The 26,596-nt window shown below is 41.3% G+C and overlaps 1 protein-coding gene and 1 long non-coding RNA gene across 2 annotated transcripts in view; both read left to right on the top strand.

Annotated features, from left to right (window-relative positions):
• LOC134038204 (zinc finger protein 721-like) overlaps positions 1-26,596 on the top strand; it is a gene marked incomplete at its 3' end in the record, with an annotated part of 119,226 nt that overhangs the window by 2,260 nt on the left and 90,370 nt on the right. Inside the window, exons 3-9 of the mRNA XM_062483761.1 lie at positions 3,929-4,294; positions 4,379-4,798; positions 7,735-8,361; positions 8,446-8,673; positions 15,686-16,543; positions 17,068-17,160; positions 21,112-21,985. Of these exons, the coding sequence (XP_062339745.1) occupies positions 3,929-4,294; positions 4,379-4,798; positions 7,735-8,361; positions 8,446-8,673; positions 15,686-16,543; positions 17,068-17,160; positions 21,112-21,985 (3,466 nt within the window). The remainder of the gene's footprint in view (positions 1-3,928; positions 4,295-4,378; positions 4,799-7,734; positions 8,362-8,445; positions 8,674-15,685; positions 16,544-17,067; positions 17,161-21,111; positions 21,986-26,596) is intronic.
• Positions 25,781-26,310, top strand: LOC134035318 (uncharacterized). The gene is made up of 3 exons (XR_009932349.1): positions 25,781-25,861; positions 25,960-26,046; positions 26,204-26,310. It is a non-coding gene; the product is annotated as an uncharacterized LOC134035318 (long non-coding RNA).

The following is a 26,596-nucleotide window of genomic DNA, read 5'->3' as shown; positions in this document are numbered from 1 at the left end:
AGGATCTGTATTGTTGTTGACCCTTTACCTCCAAAGTCAGAATTACAACGGTCTGGCGGCTGGCGCACACCTGCAAGGATCACAATGTCAACTTACAATAAGAATTGGTGTGTGAGTGTTGCCTATGAATATAATTCACAGCACAGAAGACATTCTCGATGAGTTGAGAGTGAGTACATGAGCATCTGTTGCACATCTGTACAGGCTACCGCTGCTATCTAGTGGTAGACTGTGGTAATGTACCATGTCATGTGTGGAATAAATTGTTAATGAAATCCCCACCCAAGGCCACGAAATGCAGTGATGATACACGTCCCGTCGCAGCACCTTAAAATGTTCTAGAAGAGGGGTCTTGTGTCGGCCTCAGAGGCATGTATACCAGAAAATGAAATCAAGACATGTTATCATTCTTCATGTTGCATTTACGTTCACACAGAGAGAAGCCTGAATCACCTCCTGAAGGGTATGAATTTAAAGGAACCTTCTGGGGGTTTGGGGGACTTCTCCTCTGACTTCACAACATTAGGAGAACCTGGGAGAACACACACAAACGCACGCGTGATGAGTTATCCTCTGGTAGTGGACAAGGCTGCAGTTATAACAGGGAGTCAGGTGGCTGAGCGGTGAGGGAGTCGGGCTAGTAATCTGAAGGTTGCCAGTTCGATTCCCAGCCGTGCCAAATGACGTTGTGTCCTTGGGCAAGGCACTTCACCCTACTTGCCTCGGGGGGAATGTCCCTGTACTTACTGTAAGTCGCTCTGGATAAGAGCGTCTGCTAAATGTAAGTAGGTGCGTACTGTCATACATGTGGTCAATGTAACTTTTGAATATCGTTCTTCAGGTCTCCTTGAAAAAGGGATTATGTCTCAACAGGTTTTCCTTGTTAAATAAAGGTTGAATGAAGAATAAAAGGTTGCCCTCAAAAGGTTTGGAGCCGGGGAGAAGCCCCCCAGGGCAGACAGTGCAGGGGTCCCATCAGGATTCAGAGAAGCCCTACAGCTGTGACCTCTGTGGTAAAACCTTTAGCAGAGCTACCAATTTCACTGTTCACCACATGATCCACACTGGAGAGAAGCCCTACAGCTGTGACCTCTGTGGTAAAACCTTTAGACAGACTGGGGAATTAACAGCTCACCGCAGAATCCACACTGGAGAGAAGCCCTACAGCTGTGACCTCTGTGGTCAAACCTTTAGCCATGCTAACAGTTTCAGAGTTCACTGCAGGATCCACACTGGAGAGAAGCCCTACAGCTGTGACCTCTGTGGTAAAACCTTTAGCCATGCTGGCAGTTACACAGTTCACAGCAGGATCCACACTGGAGAGAAGCCCTGACTGCTGTGACTTCTGTGATAAAACCTTTAGACAGGCTGGCCATTTCAGAGCTCACTGCAGGACACACACAGAAGAGAATATCTAAGCAGCACACACATTTTTATTTTTTGTTTACTTTATTATAGTTTCATGATCATGTTTTTTTGATTATCTAAATAAAGTCTTATTTAGAATCATTTTGACACCATACTTTCAGAGTCAAGTTCCTCTATGGATACAATGTTGGAACAAGCAAGACAGGCAAGAATTATACCTTATTTTGTATTGTTGTTTACTATGTCATAGTGTTTTAGTTTCATGGTCATGTTTTTATTGATTATCTAATTAAAGTCTTCATTTTTACACCATACTTTCAGAGTCAAGTTCCTTCATGGATACAATGTTGTACAATGTAATATAATTTTTTGTTAAGTGTGGCAACTGAAGTGTTGAGATACACAACTCATTAATGATTTTCTCTTTTAGAGAGAATCATTGTGTCCCAGCTGTGAATGATCTTATGAGGCAAGACTTGCCCCCAACAAACGCACCCATGAAGTTCGTTCAGCGTCAATGCACCCCTTAAGCCCTGTTATGCTGGTGTAGTGAGTGCCTGAGCCAATGACACTGGACATCAGGTAATAAGCAATAGCAATAGATTCATCTTAAAAGGAATACATATTTCTAATTGTAATTTTAATCTACGATGAGGTTCATTTATGTAGAGGCAAAATACTTTGAATGATGGAGAATAAAACATTGTGGTCTTTGGTCAAATTGAAAATAAAGTAAAATCATCTGTGGCAGTTGTTTGTCGTTTGAATTTTGTAATCTTTGCCCTTGCCTGAGACTGCAAACAATACAGGTGTTGTACCGAAATCGGTGACCTATCGAAAACAGATTAGCAAAACTGGCAAGGAACAACAAAGAATTACAATTGGTTTAGCACATTTGTTCGTACTGAAATCACAAAACTCTTAGCACACACTTAACACAAGTCTGTGAATTAAACTGTGGATACTTTTGTAATTGCTTTCACACAGAATTCCTTGAATGACTGCAATATGTTTGTTCAAATCATTATAGTTACATTTCGTGAGACAGCTAGTCCTGCCAGGAAAATTAGCCATCGATGAGCCATATTGTTGTTGACCCTTTACCTCAAAAGTCAGATTTACATAACGGTCTGGCGGCTGGCGCACACCTGGAGCCTCGAGGATCACAATGTAGACTTACAATGTAAATTGGTGTGTGAGTGTTGCCTATGAATATAATTCACAGCACAGAATAGATTCTCAATGAGTTGTCAGTGAGTAGGCCTACATGGGCATCTGTTGCATAATCACACATTAAGTCGCGGACCCATCACGATAGGACTGATGAGTGTAGCATCAGACCAAAAACGAAATAGTCTGTGGCTGTCTTGATTTACTACCGAGTAGTGCAGCACAGGCTACCGCTGCCATCTAGTGGTAGACTGTGGTAATGCACGCAACCACACTACTCCCATATAACGAGTGGAATAGATCGTTTTCAGTGATACACGTCTCGTCGCAGCAATTTAAAATGTTCTAGAAGAGGGGTTTTGTGTTGGCCTTAGAGGCATGTATACCAGAACATGACATCGAGACATGTTATCATTCTTCATGTTGAATATACATTCACACAGAGAAGCCTGACTCACCTTCTGAAGGGTATGACTTTACCTTCGTTCATCCAGCTTCATAAACAGAACACAGTGACATGACTTTTGTTTTTTTTTATTGAGTAAATATCTGAGGATGGTCAGTATTTTTGTGAGTCAATCTTCATAATAGTTGGTAAATGCAAAAAGATCCCAGCCTGTGTGTGTTGGGCGTCTGGTTTTGGAGAGGCCCTCTCTTACTGGATGATAAATGTAGGAACCTTAAGGTTCTGTATACAAATAGTATTTCGCAAACCTGGACTTAGTGGTCACAAAAAAAAATCACCTTCATTGGAACATGTAATATGAATCATCTTAGACCAACAGATCAATGATAAGTAAATATGCAGGATGAAAAAGATAAATGAAGATAATGGCATAAATGGAATACAAACACAGACTGATATGTCTCTGTGGTTTTATTTGCTATGTAAAACGAACATGTGTCTCTTTTGTACCATGTCTAATCATATAACCTATAATTTTTGAAGAAAACCAAATTACTATAAAGAAGAGTTGTATGCCAAATAAGTTTTGTCACAGTGTTTTGTGTTTCTCCAGTAAAAATAAACCTGTGAAACATACATCTTTCACCAAATGATCAACATTACATATGCAAAATGGCCCATTATGACAGACATTAGATGTCATTTATATGTGAAAGCTGCAGATCCCCTACTGGACAATCATATTTGAATATGGGCGGATACTAGACAGAGAGGACACCTTAAGGCTCCAGAGAGACTACAGAGACTCAACCAGAGAGACTGCAGAGAGACACTCGACCAGAGAGACTACAGAGACTCAACCAGAGAGAGACTCAACCAGAAACAGCAGTAACCAGAGAGAAACAAGCTTCCAGACACTACATCCAGGATCCAGAAAGACCAGACAGAGAACCAAGAGAGAGCTGAGTTATGGAGACACATCACTGTGACACATGTGGGAAGACCCTTTCCTCATCCAGTAGCCTCAAGCAGCACATGAGGATCCACACAGGAGAGAAGCCCTACAGCTGTGACCTTTGTGGTAAAACCTTTAGGCATGCTAGTGCTTTGACAGCTCACTGCAGGATCCACACAGGAGAGAAGCCCTACAGCTGTGACTTCTGTGGTAAAACCTTTAGACAGATTGGGTATTCAACAGTTCACCGCAGAATCCACACTGGAGAGAAGCCCTACAGCTGTGACCTCTGTGGTAAAACCTTTAGCCGGGCTGACAATTTCAGATTTCATAGCAGGATCCACACTGGAGAGAAGCCCAACAGCTGTGACCTCTGTGGTAAAACCTTTAGACAAGTTGGGAAATTAACAGTTCACCGCAGAATCCACACAGGAGAAAAGCCCTACAGCTGTGACCTCGGTAGTAAAACTTTTAGACAGACTGGGGATTTAACAGTTCACTGCAGAATCCACACTGGAGAGAAGCCCTACAGCTGTGACCTCTGTGGTAAAACCTTTAGGCATGCTAGTGCTTTGACAGCTCACTGCAGGATCCACACAGGAGAGAAGCCCTACAGCTGTGACCTCTGTGGTAAAACCTTTAGACAGACTTGGGAATTAACAGTTCACTGCAGAATCCACACTGGAGAGAAGCCCTACAGCTGTGACCTCTGTTGTAAAACTTTTAGACAGACTGGGGATTTAACAGTTCACCGCAGAATCCACACTGGAGAGAAGCCCTACAGCTGTGACCTCTGTGGTAAAACCTTTAGCCGGGCTGACAATTTCAGATTTCATAGCAGGATCCACACTGGAGAGAAGCCCTACAGCTGTGACCTCTGTGGTAAAACTTTTATACAGGCTGGCCATTTCAGAGCTCACTGCAGGACCCACACAGAAGAGAATATCTAAGCAGCACACACATTTTTAATTTGTTTATTTTATTATAAATTCATGATCATGTTTTTTTGATTATCTAAATAAAGTCTTATTTAGAGTCATTTTGACACCATACTTTCAGAGTCAAGTTCCTCTATGGATACAATGTTGTACAATGTAATATCATTTTTTGTTAAGTTGGGCAACTAAAGTGTTGAGATACACAACTCATTAATGATTTTCTCTTTTAGAGAGAATCATTGAGTGTCCCAGTTGTGAATGATTTTATGAGGCAAGACTTGCCCCCAACAAACGCACCCATGAAGTTCGTTCAGCGTCAATGCACCCCTTCAGCCCTGTTATGCTGGTGTAGTGAGTGCCTGAGCCAAGGACACTGGACATCAGGTAATAAGCAATAGCAATAGATCCATCATAAAAGGAATACATATTTTGAATTCTACAGCTGTGACCTCTGTGGTAAAACCTTTAGCCGGGCTTACAATTTCAGAGCTCATAGCAGGATCCACACTGGAGAGAAGCCCTACAGCTGTGACCTCTGTGGTAAAACTTTTATACAGGCTGGCCATTTCAGAGCTCACTGCAGGACCCACACAGAAGAGAATATCTAAGCAGCACACACATTTTTAATTTGTTTATTTTATTATAAATTCATGATCATGTTTTTTTGATTATCTAAATAAAGTCTTATTTAGAGTCATTTTGACACCATACTTTCAGAGTCAAGTTCCTTCATGGATACAATGTTGTACAATGTAATATAATTTTTTGTTAAGTGTGGCAACTGAAGTGTTGAGATACACAACTCATTAATGATTTTCTCTTTTAGAGAGAATCATTGTGTCCCAGCTGTGAATGATCTTATGAGGCAAGACTTGCCCCCAACAAACGCACCCATGAAGTTCGTTCAGCGTCAATGAACCCCTTAAGCCCTGTTATGCTGGTGTAGTGAGTGCCTGAGCCAATGACACTGGACATCAGGTAATAAGCAATAGCAATAGATTCATCTTAAAAGGAATACATATTTCTAATTGTAATTTTAATCTACGATGAGGTTCATTTATGTAGAGGCAAAATACTTTGAATGATGGAGAATAAAACATTGTGGTCTTTGGTCAAATTGAAAATAAAGTAAAATCATCTGTGGCAGTTGTTTGTCGTTTGAATTTTGTAATCTTTGCCCTTGCCTGAGACTGCAAACAATACAGGTGTTGTACCGAAATCGGTGACCTATCGAAAACAGATTAGCAAAACTGGCAAGGAACAACAAAGAATTACAATTGGTTTAGCACATTTGTTCGTACTGAAATCACAAAACTCTTAGCACACACTTAACACAAGTCTGTGAATTAAACTGTGGATACTTTTGTAATTGCTTTCACACAGAATTCCTTGAATGACTGCAATATGTTTGTTCAAATCATTATAGTTACATTTCGTGAGACAGCTAGTCCTGCCAGGAAAATTAGCCATCGATGAGCCATATTGTTGTTGACCCTTTACCTCAAAAGTCAGATTTACATAACGGTCTGGCGGCTGGCGCACACCTGGAGCCTCGAGGATCACAATGTAGACTTACAATGTAAATTGGTGTGTGAGTGTTGCCTATGAATATAATTCACAGCAAAGAATAGATTCTCAATGAGTTGTCAGTGAGTAGGCCTACATGGGCATCTGTTGCATAATCACACATTAAGTCGCGGACCCATCACGATAGGACTGATGAGTGTAGCATCAGACCAAAAACGAAATAGTCTGTGGCTGTCTTGATTTACTACCGAGTAGTGCAGCACAGGCTACCGCTGCCATCTAGTGGTAGACTGTGGTAATGCACGCAACCACACTACTCCCATATAACGAGTGGAATAGATCGTTTTCAGTGATACACGTCTCGTCGCAGCAATTTAAAATGTTCTAGAAGAGGGGTTTTGTGTTGGCCTTAGAGGCATGTATACCAGAACATGACATCGAGACATGTTATCATTCTTCATGTTGAATATACATTCACACAGAGAAGCCTGACTCACCTTCTGAAGGGTATGACTTTACCTTCGTTCATCCAGCTTCATAAACAGAACACAGTGACATGACTTTTGTTTTTTTTTATTGAGTAAATATCTGAGGATGGTCAGTATTTTTGTGAGTCAATCTTCATAATAGTTGGTAAATGCAAAAAGATCCCAGCCTGTGTGTGTTGGGCGTCTGGTTTTGGAGAGGCCCTCTCTTACTGGATGATAAATGTAGGAACCTTAAGGTTCTGTATACAAATAGTATTTCGCAAACCTGGACTTAGTGGTCACAAAAAAAAATCACCTTCATTGGAACATGTAATATGAATCATCTTAGACCAACAGATCAATGATAAGTAAATATGCAGGATGAAAAAGATAAATGAAGATAATGGCATAAATGGAATACAAACACAGACTGATATGTCTCTGTGGTTTTATTTGCTATGTAAAACGAACATGTGTCTCTTTTGTACCATGTCTAATCATATAACCTATAATTTTTGAAGAAAACCAAATTACTATAAAGAAGAGTTGTATGCCAAATAAGTTTTGTCACAGTGTTTTGTGTTTCTCCAGTAAAAATAAACCTGTGAAACATACATCTTTCACCAAATGATCAACATTACATATGCAAAATGGCCCATTATGACAGACATTAGATGTCATTTATATGTGAAAGCTGCAGATCCCCTACTGGACAATCATATTTGAATATGGGCGGATACTAGACAGAGAGGACACCTTAAGGCTCCAGAGAGACTACAGAGACTCAACCAGAGAGAGACTCAACCAGAAACAGCAGTAACCAGAGAGAAACAAGCATCCAGAGACTACATCCAGGATCCAGAAAGACCAGACAGAGAACCAAGAGAGAGCTGAGTTATGGAGACACATAACTGTGACACATGTGGGAAGAGCCTTTCCTCATCCAGTAGCCTCAAGCAGCACATGAGGATCCACACAGGAGAGAAGCCCTACAGCTGTGACCTTTGTGGTAAAACCTTTAGTCAGGCTGGGCATTTCAGAGCTCATAGCAGGATCCACACTGGAGAGAAGCCCTACAGCTGTGACCACTGTGGTCAAACCTTTAGGCATGCTAGTGCTTTGACAGCTCACTGCAGGATCCACACAGGAGAGAAGCCCTACAGCTGTGACCTCTGTGGTAAAACCTTTAGCCGCGCTGACAATTTCAGATTTCATAGCAGGATCCACACTGGAGAGAAGCCCTACAGCTGTGACCTCTGTGGTAAAACCTTTAGACAAGTTGGGAAATTAACAGTTCACCGCAGAATCCACACTGGAGAGAAGCCCTACAGCTGTGACCTCTGTGGTAAAACTTTTAGACAGACTGGGGATTTAACAGTTCACCACAGAATCCACACTGGAGAGAAGCCCTACAGCTGTGACCTCTGTGATAAAACCTTTAGACAGGCTGGGGATTTAACATCTCACCGCAGAATCCACACTGGAGAGAAGCCCTACAGTTGTGATCTCTGTGGTAAAACCTTTAGCCAGGCTTGCCAATTCAGAACACATAGTAGGATCCACACTGGAGAGACGCCCTACAGATGTGACCTCTGTGATAAAATCTTTAGACAGGCTGGAGATTTAACAGTTCACCGCAGAATCCACACTGGAGAGAAGCCCTACAGCTGTGACTTCTGTGGTAAAACCTTTAGCCAGGCTGGCAGTTCCACAGTTCACCGCAGAATCCACACTGGAGAGAAGCCCTACAGCTGTGACCTATGTGGCAAAACCTTTAGACAGAATGGGGATTTAACATCTCACCGCAGAATCCACACTGGAGAGAAGCCCTACAGCTGTGACATCTGTGATAAAACCTTTAGCCAGGCTAACAGTTTCAGAGCTCACTGCAGGACACACACAGAAGAGAATATCTAAGCAGCACACACATTTTTATTTTTTGTTTACTTTATTATAGTTTCATGATCATGTTTTTTTGATTATCTAAATAAAGTCTTATTTAGAATCATTTTGACACCATACTTTCAGAGTCAAGTTCCTCTATGGATACAATGTTGGAACAAGCAAGACAGGCAAGAATTATACCTTATTAGGTTCCTCCGGTAGGAGGGAACCTATTGTTATTGTTGGTATTCTTATTAGGTTCCTACGGTAGGAGGGAACCTATTGTTATTTAGGTTCCTCTGGTAGGAGGGAACCTAGTGTTATTGTTGGTATTCTTATTATTATTATTTTTCTTCTCCTTGCGCCCCAATATCTCAAAAAGTCCCTAGTCATAAATTTTCTAATTTGGCACATTGATACTACATCCAAGTGGGTACCCCCACACCAAATATGGGCCACATCGGATTATAAGGGGCGCCACAGGCCACGCCCAAAAGTCCGATTTTCAAAGTGATGGCATTTCCACCCCATTGCTCCAATTCTTCTGAAACTTGGTGTGCATGCCTCATTTTTCATGAGGAACAAAAAAGCCTCAAGGACCCATAAGGTCCGCTATGATGGATTTTCCTGTACTGTGATAATTTGGGAAAACCTTCAAAATTCCTCTCCTTTTGAACCAAAGGTGAAATTGACTTGAAATGTGGTACAGATATGTATCATTGACGTATTTAAAAACGTTACTTAAGGCAATTGAATCAAGTACAAAATGGCTGAAATGGGTGTATTTATGTAAATGTCCACATTGCCTCAATATGTTTGTGTCACTAAATCAAATGTATTTTTGAAGGATGGTTCAAACCTAATAAGCTTTAAGGTGACATGCCTCTGAAGTACCATGCAAAGTTTCACCTTGATATGTCAAAATATGATTGAATTAGAGCTGTTTCAACCTTGGCTGAATCTAACAACGCTTACCACAGGAGAAACAGCTTACTTTTTCATACAGTAACTGAACATGACAACGTTTAACACTGAGAATAGCTCAATGGGCTGGGACAGTGACCTGCAAAGTATAAGGTCGTAGATTTGAATCCAGCAACAGTGTTTGATCCTGTCTTAAATTTAAATATCTGCTTAGTTAAACAGGATGACATCGTTCTGAAGTACCATGCGCAATTTCACCTTGATATTTCAAAAGATCATTGAATTACAGCTGTTTAAACTTTGGCCAAATCGAACAATCCGTGCTTCAGGAGAAACGGCTTCCTTTTTTTGTACAGTAACTGACCACGTATACGCAGCCTTGAGGGTAGCTCAATGAGTTGAAACGGTGTCCTACAAAGTGCAAGCTCACAGGTTCGTATCCAGGCACAGTCTATTGGCCTGTCATAATTTTGATTACTTGTTTAGTTAAACAGGCAGACATCATTCTGAAATACCATGCGCAATTTCACCTTGAAATGTCAAGCGTTTCTTAACCTTTGTCCCAAAGCTGACCAAAAACTAATACTCATATCACGCAGTCGGAGCACAGCTAGATAATCAGCGTCAGCACCCTTGGGTACCCAGCATGCAGTGCGGCATATCAAAAAACGCAAAGACTTGTGGAAAATAGTTGGTTACAACAGCCGTGCAAGGGATTTCAGTTGTTGTGTTCGTTCAGTTAGATGTTTGTAATGTTATTGTTTGTTAGTTAATATAATCTTGTTGGTCACCCTGATTGTGCATGTTGTGTAGTTTAATGGGACCAGAGAGTCGGCTGATGTACTGTCACAGGCTATTCTCGCAAGGAGCTGAATATGAGCGCTGCCCTAGAACAGTTGCCCACATGACTATTGTTTGTTGTGCATTGACTAAGAGTCTGGAAAGAGATCAACTCAAGAAGAGTTTCAGTATCCTATAAAAAGTTAATACTCAGCCCTTACTAATCATAAAATCTCAGCAGTTGGTGTGTAGCAGAGAGGCTAGAGAGACTGACTAGTAACCTTATGCTCATGAGTTCAAATCCCCGTTCAGCCTATTATTGTTGGCCAAACATGAAGTAGTTTTGCTCTCTTGTTGTCCAAGTCTCGATCTTCTACAGTGTACATGTTTATAATATTTTGCCATTTTGCGGAGGAACCCGCATCGCTGCTTGCAGCTATATTTAGGTTCCTCCGGTAGGAGGGAACCTATTGTTATTGTTGGTATTCTTATTATTTTTCTTCTCCTTGCGCCCCAATATCTCAAAAAGTCCCTAGTCATAAATTTTCTAATTTGGCACATTGATACTACATCCAAGTGGGTACCCCCACACCAAATATGGGCCACATCGGACAATAGGGGGCGCCACAGGCCACGCCCAAAAGTCCGATTTTCAAAGTGATGGCATTTCCACCCCATTGCTCCAATTCTTCTGAAACTTGGTGTGCATGCCTCATTTTTCATGAGGAACAAAAAAGCCTCAAGGACCCATAAGGTCCGCCATGATGGATTTTCCTGTACTGTGATAATTTGGGAAAACCTTCAAAATTCCTCTTCTCTTGAACCAAAGATGAAATTGACTTGAAATTTGGTACAGATATGTATCATTGACGTATTTAAAAACGTTACTTAAGGCAATTGAATCAAGTACAAAATGGCTGAAATGGGTGTATTTATGTAAATGTACACATTGCCTCAATATGTTTGTGTCACTAAATCAAATGTATTTTTGAAGGATGGTTCAAACTTAATAGGCTTTAAGGTGAGATGCCCCTGAAGTGCCATGCAAAGTTTCACTTTGATATGTCGAAATATGACTGAATTACAGATGTTTGAACTTCGACCAAATCTGACAATGCTCGCCATTGGAGAAACAGCTTTTTTTATTATCCAGTTTTGTGTAATCCATGTCTGGGAATGGCTCAATTGGCTGGTAAGCAAATGGTTGTAGGTTCAAAACCAGTCAGAAGCATAGTTTTAAAATTTTTATTCTGGCAAAACGGTTTCTAGTCTTCCGATCAATCCTCAATATGTTTGTGTCACTAAATCAAATGTATTTTTGAAGGATGGTTCAAACCTAATAAGCTTTAAGGTGACATGCCTCTGAAGTACCATGCAAAGTTTCACCTTGATATGTCAAAATATGACTGAATTACAGCTGTTTGAACTTGGACCAAATCTGACAATGCTCGCCATTGGAGAAACAGCTTTTTTTAATTATCCAGTTATTGAACTTTGTGTATTCCATGCCTGGGAATGGCTCAATTGGCTGAGATGTTGTGCTGGTAATCAAGGTTCAATACCAGTCAGAGGCATAGTTTTTAATTTTTTATTCTGACCAAACGGTTTCTAGTCTCCCGATAAATCCTCCGGTTGTAAAACATAGCAATGCGTGTTTATTTGAGCCCATCACAACACTACGATCATCTGTTTAGCAAGACTGTGTAAACCACTGCAAAACAAGCCAGGTTCACCACAGTAGCTAGCTACTTGTAGTCTACGCATGGTAGAGATAACTCTAATGGTTATCTCTAATGAAGTAAATTAATTGTTCAGGTGGATCCCTTGCCTGTTGCACAAATTCATTTCAGTAAGGACACATCCCCACTGATGCTAGGCATGATTTGAAATTTGACAAGTTATGGCACTCCTAACAACCTTTTTAAAAAAACTATGAGTAAGTTATTCTTTACAGCAGCAACCCAGTCATTCCGTTGTCCCGTTTTTATAGGAAATGTACAAGCAGTTTCAACTTTGGACGAATCTTACAATGCTTACCACAGGAGAAACAGATTATTTTTTTATACAGTAACTGAACATGACAATATTCAGCACTGAGAATATCTCAATGGGCTGGGATGGTGACCTGTAAAGTATAAGGTCGTAGGTTGGAATCCAGCCATAGTCTTTTGGCCTGTCATAATTTTGATTATCTGTTCAGTTCAACAGGATGACATCATTCTGAAGTACCACAAACAATTTCACCTTGTTATGTGAAAATGATTGAATTAGAGCAGTTTCAACGTTGGCTGAATCTAACAACCCTTACCACAGGAGAAACAGCTTACTTTTTTATACAGTAACTGAACATGATAATATTCAACACTGAGAATAGCTCAATGGGCTGGGATGGTGATCTGTAAAGTATAAGGTAGTAGGTTAGAATCCAGCCATTATCTTTTGGCCTGTCATAATTTTGATTATCTGTTTAGCTAAACAGGATGACATCATTCTGAAATACCATGCACAATTTCATGCAATTTCACCTTGAAATGTCAACTGTTTCTTAACCTTTGTCCCAATGCTTGAATGTATGATATAACTGCGTGATAAGATATCACTTCCTGTCTCAATGTCTGATCATGGAAACAGCAAAGCGCTCTATATTGATTTTCATGTAGCATTGCAACATTGTTGACCAAAGCTAATACTCTGCCCTTTCTATTCAAAGAAACAGTTCTATATCTCAACAGTTGGTGTGTAGCAGAGAGGATAGAGAGACTGCTTTGTAACCTTATGCTCATGAGTTCAAATCCCCATTCAGCCTGTTGTTGGCCAAACATGAAGTAGTTTTGCTCTCTTGTTTTCCAACTCTCGATCTTCGATAGTGTACATGTTTATAATATTTTGCCATTTTGCGGAGGAACCCACATCGCTGCTTGCAGCTAGATTTTTGTATTGTTGTTTACTATGTCATAGTGTTTTAGTTTCATGGTCATGTTTTTATTGATTATCTAATTAAAGTCTTCATTTTTACACCATACTTTCAGAGTCAAGTTCCTTCATGGATACAATGTTGTACAATGTAATATCATTTTTTGTTAAGTGTGGCAACTGAAGTGTTGAGATACACAACTCATTAATGATTTTCTCTTTTTAGAGAGAATCATTGTGTCCCAGCTGTGAATGATCTTATGAGGCAAGACTTTCCCCCAACAAACGCACCCATGAAGTTCGTTCAGCGTCAATGCACCCCTTCAGCCCTGTTATGCTGGTGTAGTGAGTGTCTGAGCCAAGGACACTGGACATCAGGTAATAAGCAATAGCAATAGATTCATCTTAAAAGGAATACATATTTCGAATTGTAATTTTAATCTGCGATGAGGTTCATTTATGTAGAGGCAAAATACTTTGAATGATGGAGAATAAAACATTGTGGTCTTTGGTCAAATTGAAAATAAAGTAAAATCATCTGTGGCAGTTGTTTGTCGTTTGAATGTTGTAATCTTTGCCCTTGCCTGAGACTGTAAACAATACAGGTGTTGTACCGAAATCGGTGACCTATCGAAAACAGATTAGCAAAACTGGCAAGGAACAACAAAGAATTACAATTGGTTTAGCACATGTGTTCGTACTGAAATCACAAAACTCTTAGCACACACTTAACACAAGTCTGTGAATTAAACTGTGGATACTTTTGTAATTGCTTTCACACAGAATGCCTTGAATGACTGCAATATTTTTGCTCAAATCATTATAGTTACATTTCGTGAGACAGCTAGTCCTGCCAGGAAAATTAGCCATCGATGAGCCATGTTGTTGACCCTTTACCTCAAAAGTCAGATTTACATAACGGTCTGGCGGCTGGCGCACACCTGGAGCCTCGAGGATCACAATGTAGACTTACAATGTAATTGTGAGTGTTGCCTATGAATATAATTCACAGCACAGAATAGATTCTCAATGAGTTGTCAGTGAGTAGGCCTACATGGGCATCTGTTGCATAATCACACATTAAGTCGCGGACCCATCACGATAGGACTGATGAGTGTAGCATCAGACCAAAAACTAAATAGTCTGTGGCTGTCTTGATTTACTACCGAGTAGTGCAGCACAGGCTACCGCTGCCATCTAGTGGTAGACTGTGGTAATGCACGCAACCACACTACTCCCATATAACGAGTGGAATAGATCGTTTTCAGTGATACACGTCTCGTCGCAGCAATTTAAAATGTTCTAGAAGAGGGGTTTTGTGTTGGCCTCAGAGGCATGTATACCAGAACATGACATCGAGACATGTTATCATTCTTCATGTTGAATATACATTCACACAGAGAAGCCTGACTCACCTTCTGAAGGGTATGACTTTACCTTCGTTCATCCAGCTTCATAAACAGAACACAGTGACATGGCTTTTGTTTTTTTTTATTGAGTAAATATCTGAGGATGGTCGGTATTTTTGTGAGTCAATCTTCATAATAGTTGGTAAATGCAAAAAGATCCCAGCCTGTGTGTGTTGGGCGTCTGGTTTTGGAGAGGCCCTCTCTTACTGGATGATAAATGTAGGAACCTTAAGGTTCTGTATATAAATAGTATTTCGCAAACCTGGACTTTGTGGTCACAAAAAAAAATCACCTTCATTGGAACATGTAATATGAATCATCTTAGACCAACAGATCAATGATAAGTAAATATGCAGGATGAAAAAGATAAATGAAGATAATGGCATAAATGGAATACAAACACAGACTGATATGTCTCTGTGGTTTTATTTGCTATGTAAAACGAACATGTGTCTCTTTTGTACCATGTCTAATCATATAACCTATAATTTTTGAAGAAAACCAAATTACTATAAAGAAGAGTTGTATGCCAAATAAGTTTTGTCACAGTGTTTTGTGTTTCTCCAGTAAAAATAAACCTGTGAAACATACATCTTTCACCAAATGATCAACATTACATATGCAAAATGGCCCATTATGACAGACATTAGATGTCATTTATATGTGAAAGCTGCAGATCCCCTACTGGACAATCATATTTGAATATGGGCGGATACTAGACAGAGAGGACACCTTAAGGCTCCAGAGAGACTACAGAGACTCAACCAGAGAGACTGCAGAGAGACACTCGACCAGAGAGACTACAGAGACTCAACCAGAGAGAGACTCAACCAGAAACAGCAGTAACCAGAGAGAAACAAGCTTCCAGACACTACATCCAGGATCCAGAAAGACCAGACAGAGAACCAAGAGAGAGCTGAGTTATGGAGACACATCACTGTGACACATGTGGGAAGACCCTTTCCTCATCCAGTAGCCTCAAGCAGCACATGAGGATCCACACAGGAGAGAAGCCCTACAGCTGTGACCTTTGTGGTAAAACCTTTAGGCATGCTAGTGCTTTGACAGCTCACTGCAGGATCCACACAGGAGAGAAGCCCTACAGCTGTGACTTCTGTGGTAAAACCTTTAGACAGATTGGGTATTCAACAGTTCACCGCAGAATCCACACTGGAGAGAAGCCCTACAGCTGTGACCTCTGTGGTAAAACCTTTAGCCGGGCTGACAATTTCAGATTTCATAGCAGGATCCACACTGGAGAGAAGCCCAACAGCTGTGACCTCTGTGGTAAAACCTTTAGACAAGTTGGGAAATTAACAGTTCACCGCAGAATCCACACAGGAGAAAAGCCCTACAGCTGTGACCTCTGTAGTAAAACTTTTAGACAGACTGGGGATTTAACAGTTCACTGCAGAATCCACACTGGAGAGAAGCCCTACAGCTGTGACCTCTGTGGTAAAACCTTTAGGCATGCTAGTGCTTTGACAGCTCACTGCAGGATCCACACAGGAGAGAAGCCCTACAGCTGTGACCTCTGTGGTAAAACCTTTAGACAGACTTGGGAATTAACAGTTCACTGCAGAATCCACACTGGAGAGAAGCCCTACAGCTGTGACCTCTGTTGTAAAACTTTTAGACAGACTGGGGATTTAACAGTTCACCGCAGAATCCACACTGGAGAGAAGCCCTACAGCTGTGACCTCTGTGGTAAAACCTTTAGCCGGGCTGACAATTTCAGATTTCATAGCAGGATCCACACTGGAGAGAAGCCCTACAGCTGTGACCTCTGTGGTAAAACTTTTATACAGGCTGGCCATTTCAGAGCTCACTGCAGGACCCACACAGAAGAGAATATCTAAGCAGCACACACATTTTTAATTTGTTTATTTTATTATAAATTCATGATCATGTTTTTTTGATTATCTAAATAAAGTCTTATTTAGAGTCATTTTGACACCATACTTTCAGAGTCAAGTTCCTCTATGGATACAATGTTGTACAATGTAATATCATTTTTTGTTAAGTTGGGCAACTAAAGTGTTGAGATACACAACTCATTAATGATTTTCTCTTTTAGAGAGAATCATTGAGTGTCCCAGCTGTGAATGATTTTATGAGGCAAGACTTGCCCCCAACAAACGCACCCATGAAGTTCGTTCAGCGTCAATGCACCCCTTCAGCCCTGTTATGCTGGTGTAGTGAGTGCCTGAGCCAAGGACACTGGACATCAGGTAATAAGCAATAGCAATAGATCCATCATAAAAGGAATACATATTTTGAATTCTACAGCTGTGACCTCTGTGGTAAAACCTTTAGCCGGGCTTACAATTTCAGAGCTCATAGCAGGATCCACACTGGAGAGAAGCCCTACAGCTGTGACCTCTGTGGTCAAACCTTTAGACAGGCTGGCCATTTCAGAGCTCAATGCAGGACCCACACAGAAGAGAATATCGAAGCAGCACACACATTTTTAATTTGTGTTTACTTTATTATAGTTTCATGATCATGTTTTTTTGATTATCTAAATAAAGTCTTATTTAGAGTCATTTTGACACCATACTTTCAGAGTCAAGTTCCTCTATGGATACAATGTTGTACAATTTAATATCATTTTTTGTTAAGTTGGGCAACTGAAGTGTTGAGATACACAACTCATTAATGATTTTCTCTTTTAGAGAGAATCATTGAGTGTCCCAGCTGTGAATGATTTTATGAGGCAAGACTTGCCCCAAGTTTGTTCAGCGTCAATGCACCCCTTCAGCCCTGTTATGCTGGTGTAGTGAGTACCTGAGGCAAGGACACTGGACATCAGGTAATAAGCAATAGCAATATATTCATCATAAAAGGAATACATATTTCGAATTGTAATTTTAATCTACGATGACATTGCGAGGTTCATTTATGTATAGGCAAAATACTTTGAATGATGGAGAATAAAACATTGTGGTCTTTGGTCAAATTGAAAATAAAGTAAAATCATCTGTGGCAGTTGTTTCGTTTGAATTCTGTAATCTTTGCCCTTGCCTGAGACTGCAAACAATACAGGTGTTGTACCGAAATCGGTGACCTATTAAAAAAAAGATTTGCAAAACTGGCAAGCAACAACAAAGAATTACAAATGGTTTAGCACATTTGTTCGTACTGAAATCACAAAACTAGCACACACTTAACACAAGTCTGTGAATTAAACTACTTTTTTCATTGCTTTCACACAGAATGCCTTCAATGACTGCAATATTTTTGTTAAAATCATTATAGTTACATTTCGTGAGACAGGTAGTCCTGCCAGGAAAATTAGCTATTGATGAGCCATATTGTTGTTGACCCTTTACCTCAAAAGTCAGATTTACATAACGGTCTGGCGGCTGGCGCACACCTGCCAGGATCACAATGTAGACTTACAATGTAAATTGGTGTGTGAGTGTTGCCTATGAATATAATTCACAGCATAGAATAGATTCTCAATGAGTTATCAGTGAGTAGGCCTACATGAGCATCTGGTGCATAATCACACATTAAGTCGCGGACCCATCACGCTAGGACTGATGAGTGGAGCATCAGACCAAAAACAAAATAGTCTGTGGCTGTCTTGATTTACTACCGAGTGGTGCACACAGGCTACCGCTCCCATCTAGTGGTAGACTGTGGTAATACACGCAACCACACTACTCCCATATAACGAATGGAGTAAATCGTTTTCATAAAGTGCAATGATACACGTCCCGTCGCAGCAATTTAAAATGTTCTAGAAGAGGGGTTTTGTGTTGGCCTCAGAGGCATGTATACCAGAACATGACATCGAGACATGTTATCATTCTTCATGCTGAATTTACATTCACACAGCCTGATTCACTTTCGGAAGGCTATGACTTTACCTTCGTTCATCCAGCTTCATAAACAGAACCCAGTGACGTGGCTTTAGTTTCTTTATTGAGTAAAAATCTGAAGAAGGGCAGTATTTTTTTGAGTCAATGTTCGTAATAGTTGGTAAATGCAAAAAGAGCCCAGCCTGTGTGTGTTGGGCGTCTGGTTTTGGAGAGAGGCCCTCTCTTACTGAATGATAAGTGTAAGAAACTTAGGTTCCTTTACTGTCCTGTGTTTCTTAACACATGTCGACAGCCAGCCTAACTCCTTTCATATAGACGCGAAGTCAGGATGTAGCTTCCAAGCTCCAGGTTTTTTTAATGAAACAGAGTAAAACTGAAAGTATACAAAAAATATGTTTTACAAATATGATATTCAATTACAATCCAATTTGACAGAATAAAGGTATAATAGTCTCTTGAGGTCTTCTGTGTCATTTCGTTAGTATGCTACAGTAGCACATTTCATGGCAGCAGGAAAGGTGATATACAGATAATCAGAGAAATAACTGAAATTGCTAAGATCTATCTTACAATTAACTGAAAGTATTTCTGTATGGTACTTACAGACGATGCGATCTAAGAAATTAACATAAATACAAGGATCGATATGGTTTGGGATTAAGAGAGTAGTCTTGTTGTTTGTGTTATCAACGTAAAAAATGAATTATTTCAGAGCCGGCTTCTGTTACCGTGGAAACAATAAACAATAACACGAGTCAGCTGTAGCTGCTGCAAATGACCAACGTAAAAAGGCCGAAATTCTAAAATGGCCACTAGATGGCGCTAAACTGCTAAGCCTATTCTCTATGCTTGCTAAGGGCAGAACAGTTCCTATAAACAGTATTTCGCAAACCTGGACTTTGTTCACCAAAAATGTTCACCTTTATTGGAAAATTTCATATGAATCATCTTAGCCCAACAGATCAATGATCAGTAAATCTTCCTATTCGGAACCGTGATTACCGGCTTTCTGCTGATTGGATTGGGCGCTGCCCTCGTGTAAGGCAGAGTTTCTGGATACATGTACAGCGTGTGTCTCTGTAAGGTCAAGAGGTCATGCAGCGAGGCCCCCTCTGAGCAGAATATAGCATGCAGTCCAGACTGAGGGGAGACAGTGAGGAAAATCATGTACAACTAAGGCTTATGTGATTAACGACCACTTCACCTGCTGAACGTTCTAGGGTGTCAATACACTGATCACTGAAGACCCGTTAAGGAAGCAATTCTGTGTCATTCTATATATGTAATGTCCAACTCATGTATTTAAGCACAACTGAGAGACAGAGTTCTCACTCATGCCATCAGCTCGTCTTGAACTGTTTGATCCGGGCTGCTCGACTAATAAACCAAAGTCAACTCCTTTCCTTTGTCGTGACTCCTTCCGGCCTGCCTTCTCCAGAATTTACATCTTATCACCTGGTTTATCGGAAAATTGATGAAAAGGTAACATTACATTTAGCAGACGCTCTTATCCAGAGCGACTTACAGTAAGTACAGGGACATTCCCCCCTAGGCAAGTAGGATGAAGTGCTTTACCCAAGGTCACAACATCATTTGACACGGCCGGTAATCAAACTGGCAACCTTCTGATTGCTAGCCCGATTCCCTAACCGCTCAGCCACCTGACCCCTAACAGCTGTCAAAAGCCCCCTAAGGCTGCCCGACATGATTGATGCGCTGCGCAGAGCTGTTGCAGCTCAGACTGTGGCTTTTAACCGCACTTTGGATAACAACACGGAGAAGCTTGCGGCGAGTGCTGCTGCGAGACTCTCTTGCAGCCCCTCCGGGCCGTGGAGATCTCGTGCAGGAGTGCATGGAGAATACCAAATCAAATTCCTAGTATCTGTATACATGGCGAAATAAAGTTGAATTGAATTGAATTAAATTTGCAGGATTAAAAAGATAAATGAAGACAATGGAATAAATAGAATACAAACACAGACAGATATGTCTCTGTGGTTTTATTTTCCCTGTAAAACGAACATGTGTCTCTTTTTTTACCATGTCTAATCATATAGCCTATAATTTTGAAGAAAACCAAATTACTACAAATAGGAGTTGAATGCCAAAGATGTTTTGTGTTTCTCCAGTAAAAATAAACCTGAGAAACATACACCTCTCACCAAATGATCAACATTACATATGCAAAGTGGCCCATTATGAAAGACAAAATATGTAATTTATATGTGAAAGCTGCAGATCTCCTACTGGCCAATCATATTCGATCATGGGCGGAGACTAGACAGAGAAGACTCCTTAAGGCTCCAGAGAGACTACAGACACTCAACCAGAGAGACTACATAGAGACTCAACCAGAGAGACTACAGAGACTCAACCAGAAACAGCAGTAACCGGACGGAGAATCAACCAGAGAGAAGCAAGCTTCCAGAGACTAGATACAGGATCCAGAGAGACCAGACAGAGAACAAAGAGAGAGCTGAGTTATGGAGAAACATCACTATGACACAGGTGGGAAGAGCCTTTCTTCATCCAGTAACCTCAAGAAGCACATGAGGATCCACACTGGAGAGAAGCCCTACAGCTGTGACCTTTGTGGTAAAACCTTTAGCCAGACTGACACTTTCAGAGCTCATAGCAGGATCCACACTGGAGAGAAGCCTTACAGCTGTGACCTCTGTGGTAAAACCTTTAGTCAGGTTGGGCATTTCAGAGCTCATAGCAGGATCCACACTGGAGAGAAGCCCTACAGCTGTGACCTCTGTGGTAAGACCTTTAGCCAGGCTTGCAATTTCAGAACTCATAGCAGGATCCACACTGGAGAGAAGCCCTACAGCTGTGACCTTTGTGGTAAAACTTTTAGCCGGACTGACACTTTCAGAGCTCATAGCAGGATCCACACTGGAGAGAAGCCTTACAGCTGTGACCTCTGTGGTAAAACCTTTAGTCGGGTTGGGCATTTCAGAGCTCATAGCGGGATCCACACTGGAGAGAAGCCCTACAGCTGTGACCTCTGTGGTAAAACCTTTAGGTATGCTAGTGGTTTGACAGCTCACTGCAGGATCCACACAGGAGAGAAGCCTTACAGCTGTGACCTCTGTGATAAAACCTTTAGCCAGGCTTGCAATTTCAGAGTCCACAGTAGGATCCACACTGGAGATAAGCCCTACAGCTGTGACCTCTGTGGTAAAACCTTTAGGTATGCTAGTGGTTTGACAGCTCACTGCAGGATCCACACAGGAGAGAAGCCTTACAGCTGTGACCTCTGTGATAAAACCTTTAGCCAGGCTTGCAATTTCAGAGTCCACAGTAGGATCCACACTGGAGAGAAGCCCTACAGCTGTGACCTCTGTGGTAAAACCTTTAGCAACGCTAACAATCTCAGACGTCACAGCATGTCCCACACTAAAGAGAAACCCTAAGCAGCCCACATTGACTATTTATGTCAAACAAATGACCTATTGAAGAGTTTCTTGCACATCTATGATAGAAAAACCTAGTGGGTCTGATGCTCCCCTCATCAGTCCTATCGTGACGGGTCCGCGACTTAATGTGTGATTATGCAACAGATGCTCATGTAGGCCTACTCACTGACAACTCATTGAGAATCTATTCTGTGCTGTGAATTATACTCATAGGCAACACTCACACACCAATTTATATTGTAAGTCTACATTGTGATCCTTGCAGGTGTGCGCCAGACCGTTATGTAAATCTGACTTTTGAGGTAAAGGGTCCAAAACAATATAGATCCTTGATAGCTAATTTTTCTGGCAGGACTACACTGGCTCACAAAATGTTACTATAATGATTTTAACAAAAACAAAGTCAATCAATGCATTCTGATTGAAAGCAATGAAAAAAAGTATCCACAGACTTGTGTTAAGTGTGTGCTAAGAGTTTTGTGATTTCAGTATGGATAAATGTGTGGGAGTCAGATGGCTGAGCGGTGAGGGAGTCGGGCTAGGGCAGAGATTGCAGAATTCAAGCGACAAACAACTGCCACAAATGATTTAACTTTATTTTCAATTTGACCAAAGACCACAATGTTTTATTCTCCATCATTAAATATGTTTTGCCTATACAGAAATGAACCAGATTATCATTGCAGATTAAAATGATCATTCTACATATTTATTCCTTTTATGAGGAGGCGGCAGAACCCATCTATGGCTTATTACCTGATGTCCAGGGTCTTTGGCTCGAGCTCTTACGACACCAGCATAACAGGCCTGAAGGGGTACATTGACGCTGAACGAACTTGATGGGCACGTTTTGGCTTGCCTCATAAAATCATTCACAGGACACTCAATGATTCTCGCTAAAAGAGAAAATCAATAATGAGTTGTGTATCTCAACACTTCAGTTGCCAAACTAAACATAAAATGATATTACTGTTGTGTTTAATAAGGACGCTGGACGAGAGGTTTTAGCACGCAGCTCACTTTACTTCTGGACCAACAGAACTGACAATTTTCAAACTTCAACAGCTGCATACTACGCATGCGCCTAAGGGTTAATTCACGAGTTCAGTAATCACACCATCGATTGAACAGATAGCTTTTATTGAAGCTGGGCTGGTAGCAAAGCCAATCCTAATGCATTGTGGTACAGGCTGGTAGCATAGCCAAGCCTGAGGCTGGTAGCAGAGCCAAGCCTAATGCAGGGTGTCGCAGGCTGGTAGCAGAGCCGAGCCTGAGGCTGGTAGCAGAGCCGAGCCTGAGGCGGTTGGTGTAGGCTGGTAGCAGGGCCGAGCCTGGTGCTGATGGAGGCCGGTAGCAGAGCCGGGACTGGGTTCCTGGGAGGATGAGAGTGTGATTAGGGGATGCAGAGATGGTGGAAGTGATGTGGATGGTGCATGTATAGTTACCGGGGAGGTGATGTGGATGGTTCATGAATAGTTACCGGGTATGGACTCGGGGTGTGGCGGAGAGTCCTTATGGGTCACGGCCGAGCAGCGGCTCAATCGGATCCCCAAAGGAACACTCACCTACGGGCTGCTGCGAGGCTGATGAGAGCTTGAGTGTGGTGGAGATCGGGGAGGTTGGTCCTGACGTATAGGCGGTATGCCTGAGAGGACCAGCGACCCAGAAGCTGGATAGTGTGGTCAGCGACGCCCTGGCTGGAAGCAGAGGAAGCGGCGCCGATTCTGAAGGAATGTGCGGAATAGTGTGTGGGGTCTATGCCTGATTTGGTGAGGATGAGGCGGAGATGATGGTGGAACCAGAACCGGGAGGCGAAGAGTCCTGATTCCGTGATGAATAGTGGGCTGGATGGGAGGGCGTGGCTTCCGGATTTGGAGTGAATGAGTTTCTGTAGAGACTCGAAGGGGCTGAGAGGAGAATTGAGGCGGAATGGAATGCCCCAGGAATGCCATGCGGGTGAAACAAGTGTACAGGGTCCTATTTGACTGAAACACAGACCACATCAAGGAGTTACGGCAAGAGTTTGTGCTTGTAAGTCCCATACATTCAGCACTGACACATGCATGTATTGTACCTGTAATCCAATATAGTTCCTTTTCTACAGTGTCTCACTGTACCCCACTGAGTTGACCCATCTGTGTCCATACTGTAACTTCTTATCATGCTGTCTGTTCCAGCGGGTCCAGGAGCATGACACAGCTAATGAGCTATATGAATACATATTCATTGATGAGGTTGGATTCAACCTGGTGAAGAGGAGGCGCCAGGGCAGAAATGTCACAGCTGTAGGGCTTCTCTCCAGTGTGGATTCTGCAGTGATCCGTGAAACTGCTGGCATACCTAAAGGTTTTACCACAGAGGTCACAGCTGTAGGGCTTCTCTCCAGTGTGGATCCTCATGTGCTTCTTGAGGCTACTGGATGAAGAAAGGCTCTTCCAACATGTGTCACAGTGATGTGTCTCCATAACTCAGCTCTCTCTTTGTTCTCTGTCTGGTCTCTCTGGATCCTATCTAGTTTCTGGGCTTGTTTCTCTCTGGTTGATCCTCTGTCTGGGTACTGCTGTTTCTGGTTGAGTCTCTCTGGTTGAGATTCTCTCTCTTGTTGAGTCTCTGTAGTCTCTCTGGTTGAGTGTCTGTAGTCTCTCTGGAGCCTTAAGGAGTCTTCTCTGTCTTGTCTCCACCCATGATCAAGTATGATTGGCCAGTAGGAGATCTGCAACTTTCATATATAAACGACATCTATTTTCTGTCATAATGTGCCACTTTGCATATGTAATGTTGATCATTCGGTGAGAGGTGTATGTTTCTCAGGTTTATTTTTTACTGTAGAAACACAAAAGACTGTGACAAAACTTATTTGGCATACAACTCCTCTTTATAGTTGTAGTGGTACTGCGTCTGTTCTGAGTCTTCTGTACCACAATTTTGAGTTCAGTCTTAGATACTATTAATTGACACGCGAGTGAGACAAGTAAATCTTCCATAAAAAATGTTTACTAGAAAACGTAAAGTTCACACTGTCAAAAAAACAAAACAAAAAAAATGTCGCTTCCAACATCTCTGAGCTCAAATCTAAACAAAAAGTCCAACACGCAAGTATTATACTGACGTAACGTCATCTGATGGAAGCTTACATTCTGACAAGTTATTCAGCTTTGAAAATCCAATACTAAATGATATAGTTTAACCTAAACATTCTTTCAAATCATAATGAAATTATTTATCTTCAGTTACCTTTTTAAATATTTTTTAACTAAATTATTATAACACATGAAATAATGAATTTGGCTCTTACAATAGTAATTTGGTTTTCTTCAAAATTATAGGCTATATGATTAGCCTACACAATATGCATTACATGCAAATGAACTATAAAATGACTTTGGATTGGAATTGCACATTTTAAATCCAATGATAATAATATACTCTGTCTCTATTGCGTGTGTCTCAAGTTTTATTTCAAAACGGAGAATTACAAAATAGAAAATAAATTCATGAAGCTTTTGAGCACTCAACTTAAATATTAGACCCATTGAAACAAAACAGCACTACTAATACTGCAATTATTGTCATGTTTAGCCAAACCCCTCTTCCCAGCTCCTCAGTATGAGCCACTATGGCTCTTGGTGATAGGCTAGGCACACACAGAGAAGACACAACACTAATTTAAGGAAGATATCACCAACATACTTCATAAACAGTATCTATAATGTATACTATTTACAGCCACCCATGCAGCCCCGCTAGTGAACCTTCCCATGTTTTATGACGCTGTTTTGTGTGTCTGTGTGTCAGTGAGGCTCCCAAGGAGGCCCCAGTGAGGAAGTACCTGCCCTCTCTGGAGAAGACTGATGAGCAGAAGAAAGATGAGGTGCATTCATCTACCCTGAGTCTGTGTGTTCTTTATGATTGGTTTAAGCATTTTGGTGACCTTTTGATTTTTTACTGCTTTGTGTGTGTGTGTTCCAGTTGCTGAGCGCCATGGTGGCGAAGCTGGGGAACATGGACGACCCTCTTCCACCGGAGTCCTTCCAGGGTGTGGACGATGACGAGTGGGTAAGTGATGCCGCCGTTTAGTATTCTTTAGATATTCCATTTCAGGGTGGGTTTCCCACATGGTTTTATTTTGTATCAAAGATTAAAGATTAAGACTTATTTAGTAGACATGCACGTGCACACTTCTTGTCCTAATCTTGTTTTCTCTCCTTCGTAGGACGACTAGTGTGTGTGTGTCTGTTGCCTTGTGGACCAATCAGGGTGCCAGCATCTGCCTGGGCGTGGCAGGAGGATGCCATTCTTGTGTGCCTACCTACAGCTGTGAACATCATTAATGAGTTGTGTATCTCAACACTTCAGTTGCCAAACTTAACAAAAAATGATATTACATTGTACAACATTATATCCATAGAGGAACTTGACTATGAAAGTATGGTGTCAAAATGAAGACTTTATTTAGATAATCAATAACAACATGAGCATGAAACAATGAACACTATAATGAAGTAAACAACAATACAAAATAAGGTATAATTCTTGACTGTCTTGCTTGTTCTGGTTATTGATCTTCTACATGTGCTGTCCTAGTAGGTGCAGGCAAGTAGTTCTT

This window comes from Osmerus eperlanus, chromosome 2 (assembly GCF_963692335.1).
Source record: "Osmerus eperlanus chromosome 2, fOsmEpe2.1, whole genome shotgun sequence".
In the NCBI taxonomy this organism is placed as follows: Eukaryota; Metazoa; Chordata; class Actinopteri; order Osmeriformes; family Osmeridae; genus Osmerus; species Osmerus eperlanus.
Note: the sequence above shows the minus strand (reverse complement) of the source record. Positions and strands in the feature narration are given on the sequence as shown.